At 36.9% G+C, this 20,568-nt stretch overlaps 1 protein-coding gene across 1 annotated transcript in view; it reads right to left on the bottom strand.

The window, feature by feature from the left end:
- The window catches only part of LOC104269868 (titin-like), a gene marked incomplete at its 5' end in the record, with an annotated part of 134,428 nt that overhangs the window by 77,390 nt on the left and 36,470 nt on the right, over positions 1–20,568 (bottom strand). The window contains 39 exon segments of the mRNA XM_009867494.1: positions 516–621; positions 712–1,011; positions 1,232–1,531; positions 1,622–1,737; positions 2,327–2,513; positions 2,623–2,919; positions 3,010–3,297; positions 3,396–3,517; positions 3,638–3,815; positions 3,949–4,096; positions 4,234–4,385; positions 4,646–4,930; positions 5,538–5,652; positions 5,735–5,922; positions 6,280–6,582; positions 6,702–7,004; positions 7,108–7,377; positions 7,988–8,254; positions 8,346–8,470; positions 8,573–8,981; positions 9,080–9,358; positions 9,450–9,716; positions 9,860–10,126; positions 10,217–10,385; positions 10,543–10,640; positions 10,788–11,054; positions 11,915–12,038; positions 14,250–14,392; positions 15,140–15,266; positions 16,243–16,382; positions 16,479–16,745; positions 17,228–17,494; positions 17,582–17,848; positions 17,968–18,094; positions 18,223–18,362; positions 18,896–19,159; positions 19,297–19,563; positions 19,668–19,931; positions 20,018–20,144. Of these exon segments, the coding sequence (XP_009865796.1) occupies positions 516–621; positions 712–1,011; positions 1,232–1,531; positions 1,622–1,737; positions 2,327–2,513; positions 2,623–2,919; positions 3,010–3,297; positions 3,396–3,517; positions 3,638–3,815; positions 3,949–4,096; positions 4,234–4,385; positions 4,646–4,930; positions 5,538–5,652; positions 5,735–5,922; positions 6,280–6,582; positions 6,702–7,004; positions 7,108–7,377; positions 7,988–8,254; positions 8,346–8,470; positions 8,573–8,981; positions 9,080–9,358; positions 9,450–9,716; positions 9,860–10,126; positions 10,217–10,385; positions 10,543–10,640; positions 10,788–11,054; positions 11,915–12,038; positions 14,250–14,392; positions 15,140–15,266; positions 16,243–16,382; positions 16,479–16,745; positions 17,228–17,494; positions 17,582–17,848; positions 17,968–18,094; positions 18,223–18,362; positions 18,896–19,159; positions 19,297–19,563; positions 19,668–19,931; positions 20,018–20,144 (8,330 nt within the window).

Below are 20,568 nucleotides of genomic sequence, written 5' to 3'. Positions count from 1 at the left end.
AAAGGACAAGTTAGAAACAACCCAAAGGAGTAAAACAGTCTGTTTGAAAAGTGTAATGAAGATGAGAATGAACAGAAAAGAGGTGAGACTTCATCTTAGCTGAGTGTATACAGTTTGAACAAGAAACTAAGGCAGGAGGAAAACGTAATAATATCACTTTGTAGATGGATCACTTGGGACTACAGCTCTGGAGGAACCGGAGACTATGGTTTCATTAATTTTTTTTTGTATTTTATATACAGTTCAATGTAATCTGATTTGATTAGATGCTGTTTTGAGGACGTTGACATACATTTGCTATTTATTCATATTAGTGAGTTGATATTTGTGTAATTTCCACATTTTAAAATCAAATCCTAATTGCTCTGACCACGTGGCTTCTTTTTTACATCCATCTATCCCTTTCTCGTACAAAATGTGTCCATTTAAAATGGAAACATTTTGAGAAAAATGTTTTTATTCATAAAAATGTCTTTATCTATGGGAAACACTACATAAACTTAAAATGACCTTACCTTTGAATTGGTCTGCCACCATCATTCTTAGGTGGTTCCCATTTCAAATCAACATGATCTTTTTTCACTTCAACTATTGTAAGAGCATATGGAGGCCCAGGGGTTGCTAGAGGAAAAAAGCACACATTAGAAGGATAGGAATCGCTCATGCATGAGCTGTTTCTATTGACCACTCAGCAAGCAATCTGAAACTCACTGAAGGTATCTTTAGCTAGCACCGAATCTTCAATTTCACAATAGTCACTCTGTCCAACGGCGTTTTCAGCAGCCACACGGAACACATACAACGAGCCTTCGGTCAGTGGGCTCACTGTGTACTTGGTATCTTTCACCGTTGTGTCAACTGTCTGCCAGCCTTTCCGCCTGACATCTCTCTTTTCAACAATGTAGTTGGTAATTGGAGAACCCCCATCTTTTTCTGGTACTGTCCATTTAAGATCTGCTGTGTTTTTAGTAATATTAATAACCTCAAGCCACCGAGGTGGTGAAGGAGGATCTGTGAAATAGAAAAAGAAGGTAAAAGAGGTTGGTGTGTTTCCCGTACAGGGGATGCACCAAAATGATTAAAACTTTGTATTTTCTTAGCTGAGGCAGGCTAAACTTTAATATTTCATAAGCCTTCCAAAAGTTCACTTGGTACCCACAAAGACAGGCAGACAAGAGGCTTTTTTTCAGGACAGAGAAAGCGTATCTGCACGTTCTGACACAATACTCACAGAGCCTCTCCTTGCAGAGCACAGGGTCACTGGGTTCACTGGGCTCACTCTCGCCAGCCTTGTTCACAGCTCTTACACGGAATGAATATTCTTGTGTCTCCATAAGCCCTTTGAGGAAGTGTTCAGTTGTGGGAACTCCTTCAGCCACTCTCACCCACTCGTCTGTTCCAGTCTTTAATAGTTCAATCACATAAGATTCAATCTTTGCCCCTCCATCATGTTCTGGCTTTGTCCAATTCAGGAGTACTGATGTCTTGCCAACATCTTTCACAGTTGGCTTTCCAGGAGGCCATGGTGGATCTAGACAGGAGTCCGGTATTAATTACATGATTGAAAACAAAGACTATTTTTGTTGTTGTTAAATTAAATCATTAAAAATGTTTATTATACCAATTGGGTCTTTCACTAAGATTGGCTCTGTTTCCTTGCTTGGCTTTCCGGGTCCTGCAAGATTCTCTGCCAAGACACGGAACTTATATTTCTTCTTATTTGTAAGACCTTTAACTCTGGAAATAAAAATTAGGATTGATTAAACAAAATCTACAAATTAACTTGTGCCTAAAATGTTATTCTCTCTACTCTTTGCATACTTGGAAAATCTGAAAATATCTGAATTACTGCTAATGATGCTTTATGAAAAGGTGAACATTCAGAATAGGTATATTGTCAACAGTAAAATGGTGCGCCATGACACAGAAACCAAGGTTTTGAAAGCCATCTTGCGTTTTTGCATATTCCATAGTTGTTAGTTAATGTGAAAAAAAAAAAAGGAGAAAAAATTCTCAGGGTTTTGGCAAATTGATACTTGAGATAGCTATAGCTGCTATTTTAGAATGTCTTATGAATAATACAGCACAGAAATTATTAAGTATAACAAAAGAAAAAGAGAGATGATTCACTCTTCTGTAAAGACATTCTTTGAAATTAATTATCAAAATGTATGCCACCAGATGTTAGTCAGATCTGAACCTTTGGAAGCAACGGAAAAAGAGTAAGACCAATGTAAAACTTGTTTGAAAAGCTCTTTAAGTTACATTTAAGTTACATTTTCATGTCTCTCTGACCTATTTCAGACTAAACAAACTACAGTCTTACTTGAACGTTGTATCTTTCACTGGCATTTTGTTGCATTTTATCCATTTGTCCTGCTCAGGATCGTATCTTTCAACCCAATAGCCAGTTATGGGACTGCCACCATCTTCATCTGGTTCATTCCACGTTAAAGTGACTGAGTCTTTAGTGACCTCTGTAGGCTTGAGACCTGTTGGAGGGCCTGGTGGATCTGTATAAATTAACAAATTAAAAAAAAAAAAATTCAGACATGTCACACATATGTTTTTTTTCCTCTGTTAAAATATTGTAAAAAATTAATATTAATTTAATTAACTAACCAAATGAGTATTTCGCAATGATGGGGCTACACTGTGCTGGCTCCCCAATACCATACATATTCTCAGCACTGACTCGGAACACATATTCTTTATGAGGAGTTAAATTGGTAGCTCTGAATTTTGTATCCTTAATGGTTGAAGACAACTTGTGCCATATTTCACTGTCTGTAGCTCTTTTCTCAAGGACGTAGTTGGTAATTTTAGAACCTCCATCATCTCGTGGAGGATTCCACGTCAGAAGGCAAGATTCATTTGTAATTTCTGATACATCAAACGCAGCTGGTGGACCAGGTTTATCTGTAGAGGACAAGACGTGAATGTTAATCTTCTGCATGCATACCTCAGAACATCACTAGTGATTTTTATAAACAACATAACCAAGCATACCAAGAACATTAACTTCAACAACAGCAGTAGCACGTCCACTGGAATTTACAGCTTCTATAATATAGGTTCCACTGTCACTTCTCTTGCTGTCTTTAATAGTGACTGTAGAATGATTCGGTTTGGTTTCAATAGTGATTCTGTCATCAGGTCTCAAAATTTTGTCAGCCTTGGTCCAAGTAATCTGGGGCTCAGGTTTTCCAGTTACTTTAGCTGGCAGCTCAATTTTAGTTCCAGCTTTCACAGTAAGTCCAGCAAGAAGCTTCACATCTAAGAAAATTTCTGGAGCCTCTGAATTAGGAGAGAATAAAAATGTTGTTAGAGAAACAGTATTACAGAGACTGATAAAAATAAAGCAGCTATTGTAATTCAGTGATTGAAGTAATTACCTTTTGCATCAATGGCCTGGATATCATCTGTTGGCTTACTTGGCCTGCTAGCTCCTATTCTGTTCAAAGCTTTAACTCGATATGCATACCACTCTCCTTCCTTGAGTTTTGTTACTTCCATTCTGTTTGTTAAAAAAAAAATAATCCAAATATTAAGGTGAGGATGGCCCAGTTAGTTAATATTAAGGTGAGTATGGCACAGTTAGGTAAGAGGATATATTTTCTGATGTTAATATACTTACTTTGTTTCAATAACAGGCTCCCCACATATCTCCCACTTGTCTGTGCCACGTTGGGATTTTTCTACAAGATAACCCTTAATGCGAGCACCACCATCATATTTGGGAGGCTCCCATGTTAGGAAGATTCCTTTTGATGTTGGATTTCTCCATTTAACATTCTCTGGTGGATCGGGCACCGCTATTAAAATTAAAAACATATGGGTTCTTAGAAACCAGTCTAAGGAGGATTTTTTTTTTACATCTTATTTTGAAGAAAATCGGCAAGATTTCAGAAACAGAAAAGCAGCAATAATGTGAAACAGTCGACTCACTTGCTGGTGCTGACATATTTACAGGCTCATCAATATATGCAGGTTCTCCTGGGCCACATTTATTGCATGCAGAAACTCTAAATAAATATTCTTTTCCTTGGATGAGGTCAGGTACAGTGAAGTCTTGGTCAACAACATGATCCATAACCTAAAGAGAAGGAAGGACTCAATGTGTTTCTAAAATTTATTTCAAAAAAGTAATTATCAAAATAAGACACAAAATTCTGTAGTTCATGTGGAAACAGCACAGCAAAGAGAAATTAAAATGAGAAAGAATGTACTTACTTTGCTCCATGTTTTCCGGCTTACTTCACGTTTTTCAATTACATAGTCAATAACTGGACTTCCACCATCATCTTCTGGAGGTTCCCATGACAGCTGTACCGTGCTCTTGGTTACATCTACAACTTTAAGTTCTCTTGGTGCACTTGGACGAGCTAGAAATAACAGAAATTGTATTAATTATTTTCTAATTGGAATTTGGCAAATGATCTCTATGTAATTTATCTGCCAAAAGACTTGTTCTTTGTAGTCATTCTTTCTTAAATACCAAAACTGGGTATTTTTTTGAAGATAGATTTTTAGTTTTTCTTTATATTTTAATGTATTTAGTTTATGGAAAGTTGTTTGATTTCACAGTAGATTTTACAAGACAAATACGGAATATCATTGCTGGAATATATACGCGTCTACTTACCAATGACATTAACATCGATTTCTCCTGAAATGGATGACACAGGGTTTTCTAATGTTAAGGAATAAATTCCCTTGTCTGGACGTTCACTTGGAGTAATTACAAGTTCTGCAAAGGAGGCAGTGGTCTTCATTGTTACACGACCACCCTCTTGTAAGACTTGGTCGCCAAAAGACCATGTGGCAGTTGGCACAGGGTAGCCAGTGATAGGAACACGGATCTTGATTGGCTCTGGAACAATAACTTCCAGGCCATCTTTGAATGCACTTAGGTCCATTGTAGGTTCAACTGGAAAAAGTGGAAAATAGATTAGATGAAACAATTTTAGGTGATCTGAATATGGCTAGCGATAGCTCTGTTGAGAGACTGATTGCGACTGTATCTCACTCAGCATGCAGGTTGGAGCAGTCTAGGCCTACCTGTGGCTTATCATTCCCTACCTCTCTTGGCTAGAACATTTTTCAGAAATTTGTGAGATGGTAAATCAGCTTAGCATTATCAAGTAGGAGATGGAATTTACTCTTTGATATAAAAATTCTGTGGTTTGTTGGTTTTTTTGTTGTTTTGTTTTTTGTTTAGTTTTTTGTTTGTTTGTTTCTTTGTTTTGTCTTCTCTGCCCTTCTCTCCTATTACCTCCCACCTTCCTCAAAGCTAGGTCAGGAGACAAAATGTCATGTCTCTCTCTTCAGACAACCTAGGTCTTTACCTAATAGTACAGTGAATTATCTGCAGAGTTTATGCTGAGAGGAAAGAGTTCAGAATCTCAAAGGTTTAAGGCTCTTTGTACTAGCTGGTATCACAGTTACCTGGTGAAGAGTATGCGTTATGCACAAGATGCACTTTAATTGTGTGTCCTATCTGATTAACTATGTTTAACAAATGGCAGATGGCTTACCAAAAGTGTCATCTGCAGTTAATGGCCCAATAGCCTCTGCTGGGTCAGACACACCAGCTGCATTTTCTGCTGAGACTCTGTAGTAATAACTGGATCCTGGTTTCAATCCAGTTACCTGAAAAGCACAAATAACCATTTAGTAGCTCATATTAAAGAAGATCTACACATTTTCAGTAGTTTGTTGATGAACATCTTACCTTAAAAGTAAGATCAGGGACTAGCTTTGGGTTACAGCGAATCCACTTGTCTGTTCCTTCTTCTTGCCTTTCAACTATATAACCTAAGACTGGACTTCCTCCGTCTTCGAGAGGAGGTTCCCATGTGAGCTGCACTGATGTCTTAGTTTGATCTGAATGATCAAGGTTAATGGGAGGACTTGGCCTCTCTGAAAATAATTTGAGAGAAACACATTTTTGCAACTTGTAAAGGAATATGGTTCTGCAATACCAGCTGTATATGCCCTAGAGTACTCTTTTTAAAGTCTTTGCATAGCTTTTACTAAACAAGTTTGTAAATTGAAGTTGGATCTTGATTTCAGAGCAAAAATATTTGTTGTTCTTCCTGAACCAAATGATAGCAAAGTACTCCTGAAATGTTTGAAAGCCAGAAGAAGGAAAAATCTAGCTTTACATGGTATTTGCGGCACATGTTTCTCAACTGAGTTTTCATGTACACGTAATATATAAACAGCCAAAATGTCTCTATCTCATAATGCAATCACAATTCGTGGCAGCATACTTACTGATTGGGTCCATAATTTTTACTGCACGAGTTGCAGGACTTGGTTTGCCAACTCCAACCATGTTTTGAGCTCTTACTCTGAAGAAATATTCTTCATTTTCCACAACATCTGTCAGGACAGCTGACAGCTCATCAGCTCCAGTGGTCATAGTTGGCTCCCATTTAATAGAAGCCCTGTTACGCAGTTCAATAACATAGCCAGTAATTGGAGATCCTCCATCATACTCAGGCGGTTCCCAGGTAAGTGTAGCTCCAAATCTGTTCACATCAGTAACTTCTACATTTTGAGGAGGACCAGGAACATCTGTGTTTTATTTTAGGGAGAGAAAGGAAAAACAAGGTATGTTTATACCTAATGTAAGAGTATGTACTGCTTTTCTTACACTGTCATCAGACACTGAGTTTTTAATAACTTCTGCTCACCAAATTTGCTCTTAGCCTCCACAGGTGTGTCTGTTTCCACCGGCTCACCAGTGCCCACTCTGTTCCGAGCACTAACACGGAAGAGGTACTCAACTCCTCCTTTTTGAAGTCCAGTAACAATGTATTCACAATTTTCAGCACGATCAGTGACCGTAATCCAGGTCTTACGCTTGATATCACGTCTTTCAACAACGTAACCTAATATTTTACTTCCACCATCACTTTCTGGTTCTTGCCAGGCGAGGCCAACTTCACCATCATAAGTTTCAGTGACTTCCAAGTTTCTAACTGGGCCTGGAACATCTAACAAAGGTATGACAATATTTTAGGGCACTTTATTTTTTAATATTTTTTTGGCACTGGCTTCAAGAAATGTAAACAAGGCTTTTATAATGTGAGCACTTACCGATGACCTCTACATTGATGAATGCTTCTGCCTGGCCATGTTTGTTTCGAAGTATAACCTTGTATCTTCCCTTATCTGACTTCTTGGCTTCATAAATTTTGAAGGTAGTGCAGTCAGTTGTTGTATCAACAGTTGTTGTGGGCAAACCTTCTTCTCCTTTCAACCATTCAGCTTCTGCTCTTGGGTAGGCATCATACGGAACAGTCATAGTTAAAGGCTTCCCAACGTCAACCACAAGGTTTTGATCACCAGTCTTGATTCTAGGTGCAGCTAAGGAAGATCAATGTGACATGTAAGTACTTACTTAAAATAAAAAAAAGATATATTTGGTAGTCAGCAATGAAGGTAACATAGAAAAGTAAAAGGAGCTGTTGTGTGAATTCTAAGCAAATCCTTCACATGTGCATTGGATTGCTCCAGAGATGGAAACTCAAGCCAGTTGGTATGTGCTGTGTTCTCCTATAAAATCAGGGAAGAGGGAGTTGCTTTTTGAGCATTAATTTAACATTTTATTGGTCTGATCCTGTAAAATAGACAAATTAGGAATTATAGGTCTTGGATGACTGAAATAAGGAGGCCAACTAATATTCATGTTTTAAATTTGCAGTGACTTAATGAAAAGGTTCTTTCTCCTTCAAGCTCAATCCAAGCTCTTCGGTACAGACACTGAAAGGTGAGCTATGTTTTCTTCAACAGTTGGATTAGTGTGGTATAATAAAAAAATTTTGTTGCTTGAATTATAATTCATACAGTTTAACAGACGAGTTTGTCTCAGTCTGATTGTGTATTAATTCAACTATTTGAAAGAACAAAAATAAATTTTGTTAGTTAATTCACCAATCTAAGATTTTATAAAAGAAACATAAACCAAGAAACTTACCAGCTAATTCAAGTTTAGCTCGAGCTTCCTTATCTTTGGCAATAAATCTGTATTCCCCTTGGTCACGGGGCCTTATCTCACACACCTGCAGCCTGTGGACCTTTCCTTCACTCATCATCTGATGTTTGTCACCTTGGATGATAATCATGTTGTTTCTCAACCACTTGACCTCCACACCATCTTTGTTCAACTCAGCCATGAAGATGACATCTGCACCAGGAGCTTCATAAATATCTTGTGGTGGTCGGATGATCTCAACAGGGATTTCTGAAATGTCAATTCATTTGTCGTTAGCTGTGAATTGTTTCTATTATCACTAAATAATGAAGAAATAAATCATATTCAATTTTAGACATACCTTCAACAAAAAGTCTTGCCCTAGATTTCCTGTCATCCACTCCACAGGAATATTCACACTCATCATCCAGTCTACAGTCCTTTATGATTAATCTGTGCAGATTTCCATCCTTTTCAAACTGGTATCTTTGTGGGTGAGAAAAGTAAGCAGTATGTTAGTTTCCAGACAAAGAGACAAAGTAAAGTAAGCATGTTTCTACATTAACAAGCATAATATAATGTACATACTTTTTCCCTTCTTTGATTTCCCTTCCGTTTCTGTACCATTTTACACTGGCCTTCTCTTTGGAAAGCTGGCACGTGAAGACAGCATCATCAAATTCAGTGACAGTCTGGTCCTGGAGATGTTCAATGAAGTCTGCTGGTGCCTCTGTGATGAGAAGCTCTGCAACAGATCTGTCTTGCCCAGCAGTAACAGTGTATTCACCTTCATCTATAAACCCACAGTCTTTAATGATGAGTGAGTGTTTGTATTTATCAATTTTGTACAAAATGCGCTTATTGAACGTGATCTCTTCACCATTCTTTGTCCATTTGAGGGTTGCATTAAGACGATTGACTTTGCACCAGAATGTGACAGTTTTCTTTTCCATGGTCTCAATGTCTTCAAGTGGCTCAACAATTCTAAGATCCTCCTCTGTTAAGACAAAAACCCCAAACCAATTAATTTATATCCCTGTGACCCTGATGTGAAACTGATTATGAAACCATTTTAATGCAGTGCAAGTTATTTACCTAATACTGTTAAGGCAGCAGAGCTTTTGACATGTTCACCTCTCTGGTTTGACAGTGAGATGGTATAGGTAGCTTGATCTTTCAGCTGTGCATCCCTGATTCTGAGAGTATAAACTAAATCCTTCTGGACAATAATGTATTTTGCACTATCAAATATTGCCTCATCATTTTTGTACCACTTCTCTTTGGCGCCTTCTTTATTGACTTCACAGTTGAAGATAATTTCTTGGCCCTCACTAATTTCTTGGTCCTTGAGGGGAGTTATAATCCTGAGTTTTTCTGAAATTAAGAAAATAAAAGAAATATGACATTGTGTCGAATAAGGAATGCAACAAAATATGCACTTGCACCTTGGTAAAATAAAGCTTACCAATCACTGTTAAGCGTGCTGTAGCTTTAGCTTCACCAACCATGACAGTATATGTTCCTGTGTCTCCTAGAATAGAGTCTTTAATCACAAGTCTTCTCTTTTTGCCATCTGAAATTATGTTGTACTTATCACCAGGCTCTAGAACTGTGTCACCCCTCAGCCACTGCACAGCAATTGCCTCTTTGGATACTGAACAGACAAATTCAGCTTTGTCTCCTTCAAGCACCTCAAGATTTTGCGGTCTGGTAAGAAATTCTGCTGCAAGTTCTGAAAGAAAACAATTTTGCAGATATATATGCTTTTATTTTATTATTTACTTACGAAGACAATAAACAGACTTATATATTCTAACTGATTTCTTTTTTCTTTTTTTTTTCCAAAAACCAAGGCCACAAAAGTAACTTTCTTACCATGTACAGTAAGTTTCCCTGTTGTGCTAGAGCTTGGGAGCTTGCAAGTATATTTGCCAGCATCTTCAGGATGAGCATTACGTATAAGAAGAATTCTTTTTCGGCCATCAGAAATGTGTTCAAATCTACCGCCATCAGGCACCTCCTCATCTCCTTTAAACCAAGTAACTTCAGCATTAGGCTTTGAAACTTCACAGATCAATTTTATAGTGTCATTTTCATTTACTTCAAGATCAGGCAGATTTTTTGTGAAAACAGCCTCTTCCTCTGCAACAAGAATTTTGAAAGACGGTTAAAGACTTCCATCAGAAAAATTTTTTTCTTATTCATAGATAGATGCTAAACCACTGTCTTTACCTATCACTGTGAGTAGGCCTGAAGTTCGAGCTGTTTTTGCTTCACAGGCATATTCAGCTTCATCATCAAAGACACACTTACTGACCACAAGAATGTGTTCTGCGCCTTTGGAAATTATGTCATACTTTTTGCCTTTTCTAATTTCCATGCCATCCTTAAACCACTTCACCTGATTTAGAACAAATAAACACGGTTATTAATCATGGTTATTATTCATCATAGATTTCAGTTGTGTGTTCTTTTGTAAACAACATATTAACTTGTCAATCTAAAAAAGCTTGCTACAGTTGAAGAAGTTACTCAGAATAAAAGGTTTTGTTCCTGACCTTGACACCTGGACGAGAAATTTCACATTCAAACCGAGCAGATGATTTTTCTTTAACTTCAAGGTCAGTTAGGGGTTTCAGGAACTCAACACGAATAGCTATAAGAGAAAAGAAAATTTTTAGTAGACAAAGGGCTCCAGTAGAGAAGAATAAATTGCTGACATTGATATTATTGACAGTCATGGACACTGATGTATAGTGTTTAAAGTACTTGTAAATTTTGTAGAAAATTGTAAATGACTCACGTTCTACATTGAGAAAACATGATGTCTTGAAATCTTTAGCGTCACAGGTGTAAGTTTTTGCATCATCCAGTGTGCAGCCATGGATAATGAGTTTTCGGACTCTGCCATCAGAAATGATATCATATTTCTTTGTTTTGTGAATTTCTTCCCCATTTTTAAACCATTTAACTTTTGCATTTTCTCTGGAAACTTCACATTCCAGTATTGCAGTGGCCTCTTCTTCAACAGTCTGGTCCTCGAGTGGTTTAGTAAATTCAACTGGAGGTTCTAAAGAAACAGATAAATTTTTGATAGAAAAGATCAAAATTAGAGCCATCCTTCTGCTAGTACTGTCCCATAGTGTTTAGTAATTTTCTCTAAGTAATCAAAAAAAGTCTCTGATGAAAATATTTTTTCTATTTTTTATTTTTAATGCCCAGATATGTTAGTTCAGTTAATTCAGCTGACTTCCTCATTTTCAGCCTGCTGTAAGATTAGACAGAACGATATCCTTGTCCGTGGAGTTTTTACTCACAAATCATCACAAAGCCTTGCAACTCAGTTTCTTTAACTGAATTATACCCATGTGATCTCAGCAATTCTGGAGTTACACTCTGAATTTAAGGACTGAGTTTTTCACTTTTCCTTGAATTACTAAATTAGGTAGAAGTGTGTGAAGTTTTTGACTTCTTACCCATACATAGCTGGTAAGCAGTGCAAGTGGGTATGCAGTCCATATTATGTTACTTCCCTGATGGTGTAGTTGTGGTTGTAGTCTCATAAGTTTCTGGGTATTCCAAAGAACAAAAGAAAAAACATCTGGAGCCACAAAGTATTTGTGGGTTATCTTGAGGCCAATTGAATGCTGAAGTCTGCAATGAAGCCCTGGAAATCCTAATAAACTGCTTCATTTCCCATGTCTGACACATTTCCAGTATTTACCCCTTTCTTCAGCTCTTCTGTTAAGCATAAAGGTTTTAAATAAGTAGCTTTTATTTTTTTTTTAATCAGGAAAGTTATCCACCAGTCCAATATTGTATGTATGACCCTACTAATTTGATATATGGTGTATATTAACATCCTGTTCCAGGTGAACCAGAAATGGACTATTAACACTGACTCTGGCATAATTAAAATGACTCACTTACCTTTCACAAAAAGATTTGCTTGAGTTCTGAAATCTTTTGCTGTCAGTGATACTTCTCCTGCATCTGTTAACTTGACGTCTCTGAGAATAAGTGTGTGAACTCTCCCTTCAGTACGTGTCACAACCTTATAATGCACATAAAAAACCCTTTGTAAGTATCTACAACAAACATTTATGAAATATTTAATGAAGTAATATTGCTATTTAGTGTCATCTGTGGGTTTGGTTGTTTATTTTCACATGAAATTTCTATAATTTCTTTTTGTACATACCCCATCTAGCTCCAGAAACAAAAGATTTGAAGATTTTGGGAATAATTTGTGTTTTGTCCTTTCCTGTACAAGAATATCTAATTTTAAGTTTTCCTGTGCTTTAGTGTATTTTTGTCCTTATATTAAAAAACCCGTCTACTATCAAAGTTCAAAATGAGGCTGACTTGAGAGAATGTTTATTTGGAACAGGTACTAATAAATACCAAAATAAGTAAATTTATGGGAAAAAATTGGTATTATTTCTGGCTGCATCTAAAGCAAAAACATTTAAAGAGATATAAAGAGGTTTGCCACTCTCCTCATATATTTTTTATAAATGTCAGTTTAACTTTCTATTATTAAATTTGGTTAAATATTCTGCCTAAAATACACCAAAATATTTCCATGTCGATCTACTGAAACTATTTTGCAATCATGAGTTTGAACTGGCCTACTCCTACACAAGCATCTCATAAAATATTAAGCTACTTTTGAGAAGGCAGTCCCTTTTGTTTCAGAGGGAAGGAAGGAACTAAGAGTCTGTTCTTTCTCCCAAATGGTCATTGCATCCCTGAAAACCAGCTCTAGTGAACCTTCAGCTGAAAGATATTGAGAAGAGGCCAAATATATATTTGGCCAAGATAAAAAAAGAAGGCTCTTCAATAAAGGTTATATGTGTACAGCTGAATGCCAGCCACAGAGGTGAAATAATGATTTGAATTAGAAACAGCTGAACTTTAACACTTGAACAATTGGATTAATTCTTGAAGACAGTAGTAAAAGTATTTCAAGAACCTGTTTTAAATTGTCAGGAAGTGTAGCATCAAGCGAATATATGGTTTTCCCTGAATTTCTTTTTAATAAAATTTCAACTGAAGTCAAAGAACAGTTTTGACTGTATAAGCAAACTGAATGAAAGTCTGGATAATTTTTTTGCATGTGATTAAAATGATAGCTCAGATGGATAAGAAAAAAATAATGTTCCATCATGCAGAAAGTTGAACTTGCCAGGCAGTAATAGCTATCAAGCCACTGCACTGATCAGTGGCTTTCCACATTTTTATTCCGCGACACAGAAGCAATTATCTTGATTTATTACATCTCATTGGTTGAGTTTCAATTTTATTTACTAGTCCTTAAATATTGTAGTAGGTTCCCCTATCACCATGATAGTTTTTTCCTATTTCTATATTCTATTTTTTAATTAAATATTTTTTTCTTTAGGCAAATTTGGTGAAGCTGAGAAGGATCTAGTAAAATCTGAAAGTATTAAAAATTGCATTTAAAATAAAGAAAAAGTCTGAATCAAACTATTATTAGAAACATTATTACAGGTTCTGAAACTTTGCTAGGTCACGCCTTGTAAGTTTATTTCATCTGAGGTTTCCAATTTGTATTTCCACTAGCAATGTTTCCGTTAGGCCTAGTACATGAAAAACAGTCTTAAAACCAGTGACATCCATTTGTGTTTTATGTTTCTTAATATATTTCTTCATGCGTTTGCCCTACCATTAACTTTAAATGTTAAACGACATTCCAGGCTGCTCAGATCTCACAGCTAAGAGCCAGTACTTGATGAAGGGTTAAAAATAGCTAGTGAGAAGTGCTTGACAAGCAAATCTGCCCAGAAAGTTATCTGGAGAGCCAGAACAAATGCCTGAAATGGAATTTGAATCCCCTTAATCCCCTTATATGCAGAATTGGACTGCAACTCAGCATTCAGGATAAAAAAAAAGAATTTACTGATAGCACCTTTCAAAACCTCCCACTGTAACTACAATTAATCTGAGCAAAAATAATTCAGTGCTCCTGTGCCTAGTCTTCAAGAGAAACAGGCACAAAATCACTGTTGTAACAATTGATATTTTGGAACCTTAGTTTCCCTTTGCACAATAAACCCTTGTAGTATTCCAGAACATGAATTTCTGATTTAGTGAAGAATTATCACTTGGCACAGCAGCACTACTCTATTGCTGTGTCTTAGTATTTCTACTGACAGAAAGTAAACAAGAAATAAAGGAGAAGAGAGTTGAGAGAGAGGAAGAAGAAGGAAACACGAGGAAAAAGAAAGTTTAGTTCCTTTACCTTGTCACTGGGCTCCAGTTTCTTGCCTTGCAGGAACCATTCTACTGGGATTCCCTCATAAGAGAGTTCGCAGTCAAAGGTTGCTGATTCTCCAGCTGTCACTGTTACATCTTTGAGGGGTCTCAGCAAGCCAATTACTCGAGCTTGGTAGGAAGACATAATTTTCAGATTAGTCACTTCTACCCAAGAGAGAGCTGCTGCCCTTATGTACTAATCTCCATGGTGGCTTCCCTCAAGAGAGACAGACATCGCAGTGCTGCTCTTCAAATTCCCTAAATAGAAGAGGCCACCCTGGGTTTTCAGGGGGAGGGCTGGTCACCTAAAATTTCCTATTTGCAGAGCGTGTTTCTTTAAATTGAACAAGGTCAGTAGGAAAGTTGCCATGCATCTGTCTCTCTGCCAAGCCTTGCATACCTCTGGCTAGATAAGACATGTGGTTTCCAAAATAGCGAGGGCTAGGATTGGAGTGGGAAACAAGTGGTCTTCAAATGTGTGGTCTGTCCCTGTCCATCAAGCTCTTAGCCCTATCCCCAGATATCACTGTGATCCCATCCTCTCAAGCTGACATGATATTTTAATGCAGCAAAGCCTTGCTTGTAATACTTTGATTTCATAACAGCATATGATGCCAGACCACAAAGCAGCCTTCAAGGCCATCTTCTTATTTTTACTTGTCCTATATGAATAAAATATATACAAGGTTAAAAAACATATAGGACATTCCTTAACTAAAAAATCCAGGTGACTTGAATAACTAATCCTTCAGTTGCTGTTCGGGAAAGAATTGCAGGATGTTAAATACAGTATAGAGGTTTGACCACCTGTTCCAAAGAGGAAATGAGTACCTTGTTTTCACTTAATTAATTAGTGAAAGTTCAAAAGATACTTACGTTTGACTCGAAGGTGAGCACCAGATTTGGCATTTGCTGCTTGGAAATCTACTCCACCAGCTTGATCCAAGCGTACATTGTAGAGTGTAAGGAAGTGTTTTTTGCCTTCCTCCTTGATTTCACAATCCTGCAAAAAGAGAAGCAAAATGATTTTTCTCAGTATCTTTTCTGTGCACCCCATCACAAGACCCCCTACTTCTCCTTATACCATGCATCTGTTTTCTCCACCTCCATTCACAACACTTAGGGCCACTGTCACCTGTAATATATCTTATAAACTTTTGTTCATAGACTTTTCCTTTCAAGGTCTCTTACTAATAGTCTGATTCCTCTTAGAAAGAAAGGGCAAGGGGCAACACATTCGCATTGGTGAATGGTGTGTACTGATTGACCAGCCAATATATACATCTGTAGACCAGTAAGAGGCCCAAGGGAACTACAAATTACTAAATTTGTGCTGTGACCTTTCCTTGAAAAGGGTATTTTTCTTTTATCCAAACACTTATTTTCATGGAACTGCTGATCTTTGTGTTTCATTCACATCAGGACTGTTACACCAAAGAGTTGCCCAGTTACTGCCAGTTGTGACTATACTGTTTCCATATACTATACTATTTTCCATATCCTTCCAGCAAGGAACTAAGAATATTTTATTAAGCCTTATACCATTTTAAACCAATTTTAGCTGTCATAGTAATGGGGAAAAGAGTTTGGAAATGTGATCTACCTCTAACAAAACTCAAAAACCCAAAAGGTAAATGCAACAATCCAAAGCCGTATTTTTAAATGTCATTATGTTTAAGTGAATTCCATGAAGTCTTTGCACTTTTGATACATGATTCTTAGGGACTAGCAATACAGATTGTACACATTTATGTAAAATCATTTATTATTTAGCTATTTCACGTAATATTTTGGATTAAGTTTATACTATATGTAAAAAATTATTAATGAAAAAGCCTGGTATTTTTATTATAGTGACCCTTACTGAAGACAGAAAGAGGCTTCATTGAGTTTCTGCAGCCACTTCCTTCTCTCTCACACCCTAACTCACCACAAATTGTTGAGACACACATAAGAAACATTCTGAAATATTTGCTTACAGCTGATTCAGTCAGAGGTTCTCCTTTTAGCTTCCAATTGCCATGAACACCTTCCTCAGAGATTTCAATATCAAAACGAGCAGTCTCTGTCTCAATCACCTCCACACTGTATAGGGGACGTATAATCTCAATATCCCGGTCTGGAGAGGGGAAAAAAAAGTAATGGTTCGTTCTCTCAGTGTCTGACAAACCCTAAAAGATTTCTAGTACAGAGCAGCCCAACAAAATAACCATACCTTCAATATTGAGTTTAGCAGAGGTTTGATCAGTACCACAGTCACAAGTGTACTGTCCAATGTCTTTCTTCAAAGCCTTCTTGAGGATAAGGATTCTCTTTTTACCATCAGCCTTAATAACAACATTCTTTGATGGAGTAATTGGTTTGCCATCCTTCATCCATTTCACTGGGGCATCTGCTTTGCTGATTTCACATTGTAAGATGACTTCATCTTTCTCTACAGCAGTGTAATCCTGCAGCTTCCCAGTAAAGTAAGGGTCTCCCTCTGCAAACAAAAGTTATGTTTCAGTCTTTCAGAAAGGACAATTAATTTTTGCCATAAAATACATTTCTTTTTTATGCCCTGCAAGAAGGATTCAATCTAGTCCTAATGAATATTACACAGTTCTCTTGTAAAAAGAGAAAACAATAAATATCTAAGAAAAAAAATCAGTCTATTACTAATGCTACTGACAACATTGTTTTGGTGCTCTAGGAGTTTCAGAGCACTGTTTAGGTATCCAGTAGTTAATTTTGCAACAGTTACATGAAATTTCATAGTTATTTTAATTAACCTTTGTGAATGAGGGAACGGAGACCCAAAGAAGACAAAAGAATTGTAAAATTGGCAAAGATCACAATGCAGATTTAGGACAAACTGAAAAAAACCACCCACTAAAGCAAACTAAAACCAACCCCAAGACCATTCTGTTCATAATTTTTCATTAATAACACTTCATTAATGTAAATTCTTTGGGGTATTCTTACCAAGAACAGTGAGTTTGGCTTCTGAGGATTTTCCCATAGCTTCCACTCTAATCTGAGAAGTATCATCAATAGTTAGATCTTTGATTGTGAGTGTATGGACTTTGCCATCATCTGTCATTGAAACTACTTTACTGGTATGTAATCGCTGGTCATTCTTGAACCAGATAACAGGGATATTCTCATGGGAGAGTTCCACAGTGAACAATGCAGTTTCTCGCTCCTTTTTTGTTACATCCTTGAGAGGAGTAATGAATTTCAGGCGTATACCTATAACAACATAACATTTCATTAACAATAAAAACTATTCAAGGACTATGGTGAACATCTTTCCTAGAAAGGCAAAGTTAGACAAACCTTCAATAATTAGCTTGGCACTTGTTGTCTTATCCTCAGCTTCAAACACATATTTAGCTTCATCCTCAAATGCAACAGATTTAATAATCAAAGCATGCTTTGTCCCTTCTGAAATAATTTCAAATCTTTCATCAGAAGTGATTTCCTGTGTTCCTTTCAACCAGCGGAAAGACTTGGGTTCTCTGGACACCTCACATTCAAACTTGGCTTCATCCTTCTCGAAGACCTTCACATCGCTCAGTGGAGTGATAAAGATGAGAGGCAATTCTGAAACAAAAAAAGAGCACTTTCAGTTCAGTAATAGGTTCATATAGACCTTTCTGCTGCTAGATTTGTTCTGATGCCCTGAGATACACGCAGAAATGCTGGCAAAGGGCAGACTGTACCTTTCACTTTCAGATTAGCAGCACTGTTAGCATTAGCAGCTTGGAAAGACACTTCTCCAGTCATATCAAGAGTGCAGTTATGAAGGACAAGAATATGCTTCTTCCCATCTTCAATGATTTCACAGTCCTGGTGATAAAGAAACACAGACACCCCCTCCAACTGTGAATATTCTAAGAAAAACACTCAGAAGACATTATTATGGATAAATAAGTTCTTTTTAGTGTAAGTTCTTTTTAGTGTAAGGGAAGCCTTACAGGTGAAGGTTTTAGGGTTTCTCCCTTCAGCTTCCATACAGGATGGACATCAGGCTCAGAAATTTCAATTTCAAAACGTGCTGTTTCACCAACAAATACTTCTACTCCATACAGTGGGCGCTCCACTTTAATTAAGCGAGCTAAAATTAAAAAAAAAAACACATCAAAGTTCACACCTGTTTACTCACTAGTTCTATACCATAGAAATGTAACAATATAAAAGATCTCAACTGTCTCCCTATCACTTCTTTAGGACATTCAAACACTCTCACTGATAAATGTTTATCTAGTCTCTTTTTAAAATTCTGCAAGTTTGGACAGTTTACAACCTCCTTCTATAAAGTTCAGTTATTTTCAGAAGGAATATTTTTGCTCATAATTAACCCAGCTATCTGCTACAGTTAAACTGCTTTTTTTTTTTTCCTGGCCATAAATGGACATAGAGAATACTTGATCATTATTCTCTTTATACCACCCATTTATATATCTTAAGATATATTGTCACTGATAAATACTCTTAATAACTGTAAATATAGATATTTCAGCTATACACCATAACAGCATGTTTCATAAAGGTACAATTTTTTGTATTGTTCTACACTATTTGGTATTGTGTCTACACTATTTTACAAAACTTTCAGCACTTTCCCTTGTCCAAGGTGTGATAACTTACGCTCAACACTGATATTAGCACTTGTCTTGTCGGTTCCACAGTCACACTCATAAACGCCCTTATCACTCTCTGTAGCCTTCTTGATCACCAGAATACGGCGCAAGCCTTCCGTTTTTATGGAAATTCTGTTGGAAGCGACTAGTTCTTCACCATCTTTGTACCATTTTACTGGCACATCTTTGCTGAGTTCACACTCCAGAGTTATATCATCCTTCTCCACAGCACTGTAGTCTTGTAATTTCACAGTGAAATACGGATCAGCCTCTACAAAAGGCACAGTGAATATGAAACAGTAAATTAATAATGTGAATTTACTACATCGTCAATATTTTGTCACTGCCTACTTATAAAAACTGTTTATGCATATGATATAGCATGTTTTTATTTATTTCTATAATTACCTAAGACTTTGAGGTGAGCCTGTGTATTCATGTCCTTGACTACAGCCTTTATTTCGGAGATGTCATCAAGTGTTACTTCTCTCATTTCCAGTTTATGAACTTTGCCTTCTGAAGACATAAAAACTGTTCTGCTCGTGTGGAGTCTCTTGTCATTTTTATACCATTTCACTGGCATGTCTTCATGAGAAAGCTCAAATTGAAAATGAGCTGTTTCCCCTTCTTTCACTGTTTGATCCTGTAGAGGTGAGATGAACTTCAGCCTCACACCTGTAATGAAGACACATAAATACCATCAGAAAAATGCAAATGTGATTCTAAAGGATACAATCTTTATCCGGTTTTTATTGTTTTCTTCATAAGAAGATACTTGCCTTCCACAAATAGTCTTGCTGTGCTCTTCTTGCCATCAACTTCAGCGGTGTATTCTCCCTCATCATCAAACTGAGAATCATTGATTACAAGAATATGCTTCTTTCCATCCGCAATGATGTCAAATTTTTCTCCAATCTTGAGTATATCGGTGCCTTTAGACCATATTACATTAGCTTCTCTGGTGAGGACACATTCAAACCTTGCCTGGCGCTTCTCAGGGACAGTAACATCTCTTAGGGGCACAGCAAAGTCCAGTTCAATTTCTGGAAGTAAAACAAGACACACAATCTGTAATGTGCGCCATATGAACTCTGCTTAAGTTGATACCATACTCCATGGTGCCCCATACCTTTCACCGTCAGGATAGCTGTAGTAACTGCATTTAGTGCCTGGTAGAGAACTTCACCAGCTTGCTCTAACTTCACTTTGTGCAAGGTTAGGAAGCGTTTTCCTCCTTCAGCTTTGATTTCACATGTCTGGAGAAATGACAGATTTAGGTAAATACAATGCCAGTGCCTTACTGCTAGGTATTTTAATAAAAGGATTCTATAAACATTTTACACACAACAAAGAGTCAGCTAGAAAGATTCAACTTGCTTTTCAAGGAAAGTCCACACATTTACTCAATAATAAAAAAATGGAGTTTATTTCTCCAGCTTTCTACACTTCTTTTAAATGTCATCATCAGTCCTAGCAATCTATTTAGGATGTTTTTAGTATCATCTGAATTATGGGCTGTCATCTTCCATGTGTCCTTTTGTTTGGTATTTAGAGTGTATAATTCTTACTTAGAGAACTAGTGTTTGTTAATCACCATAATGCTTAGCTTTCCCATGTTCTGGCCTGGTAGCATTGACAGACCTGCAAAGATCTTACCACAAAGACCCAAGAGAATCTGTT

This window comes from Apaloderma vittatum, unplaced genomic scaffold, assembly GCF_000703405.1.
Source record: "Apaloderma vittatum isolate BGI_N311 unplaced genomic scaffold, ASM70340v1 scaffold11824, whole genome shotgun sequence".
In the NCBI taxonomy this organism is placed as follows: domain Eukaryota; kingdom Metazoa; phylum Chordata; class Aves; order Trogoniformes; family Trogonidae; genus Apaloderma; species Apaloderma vittatum.
This window is presented reverse-complemented; position numbering and strand designations above follow the sequence as displayed.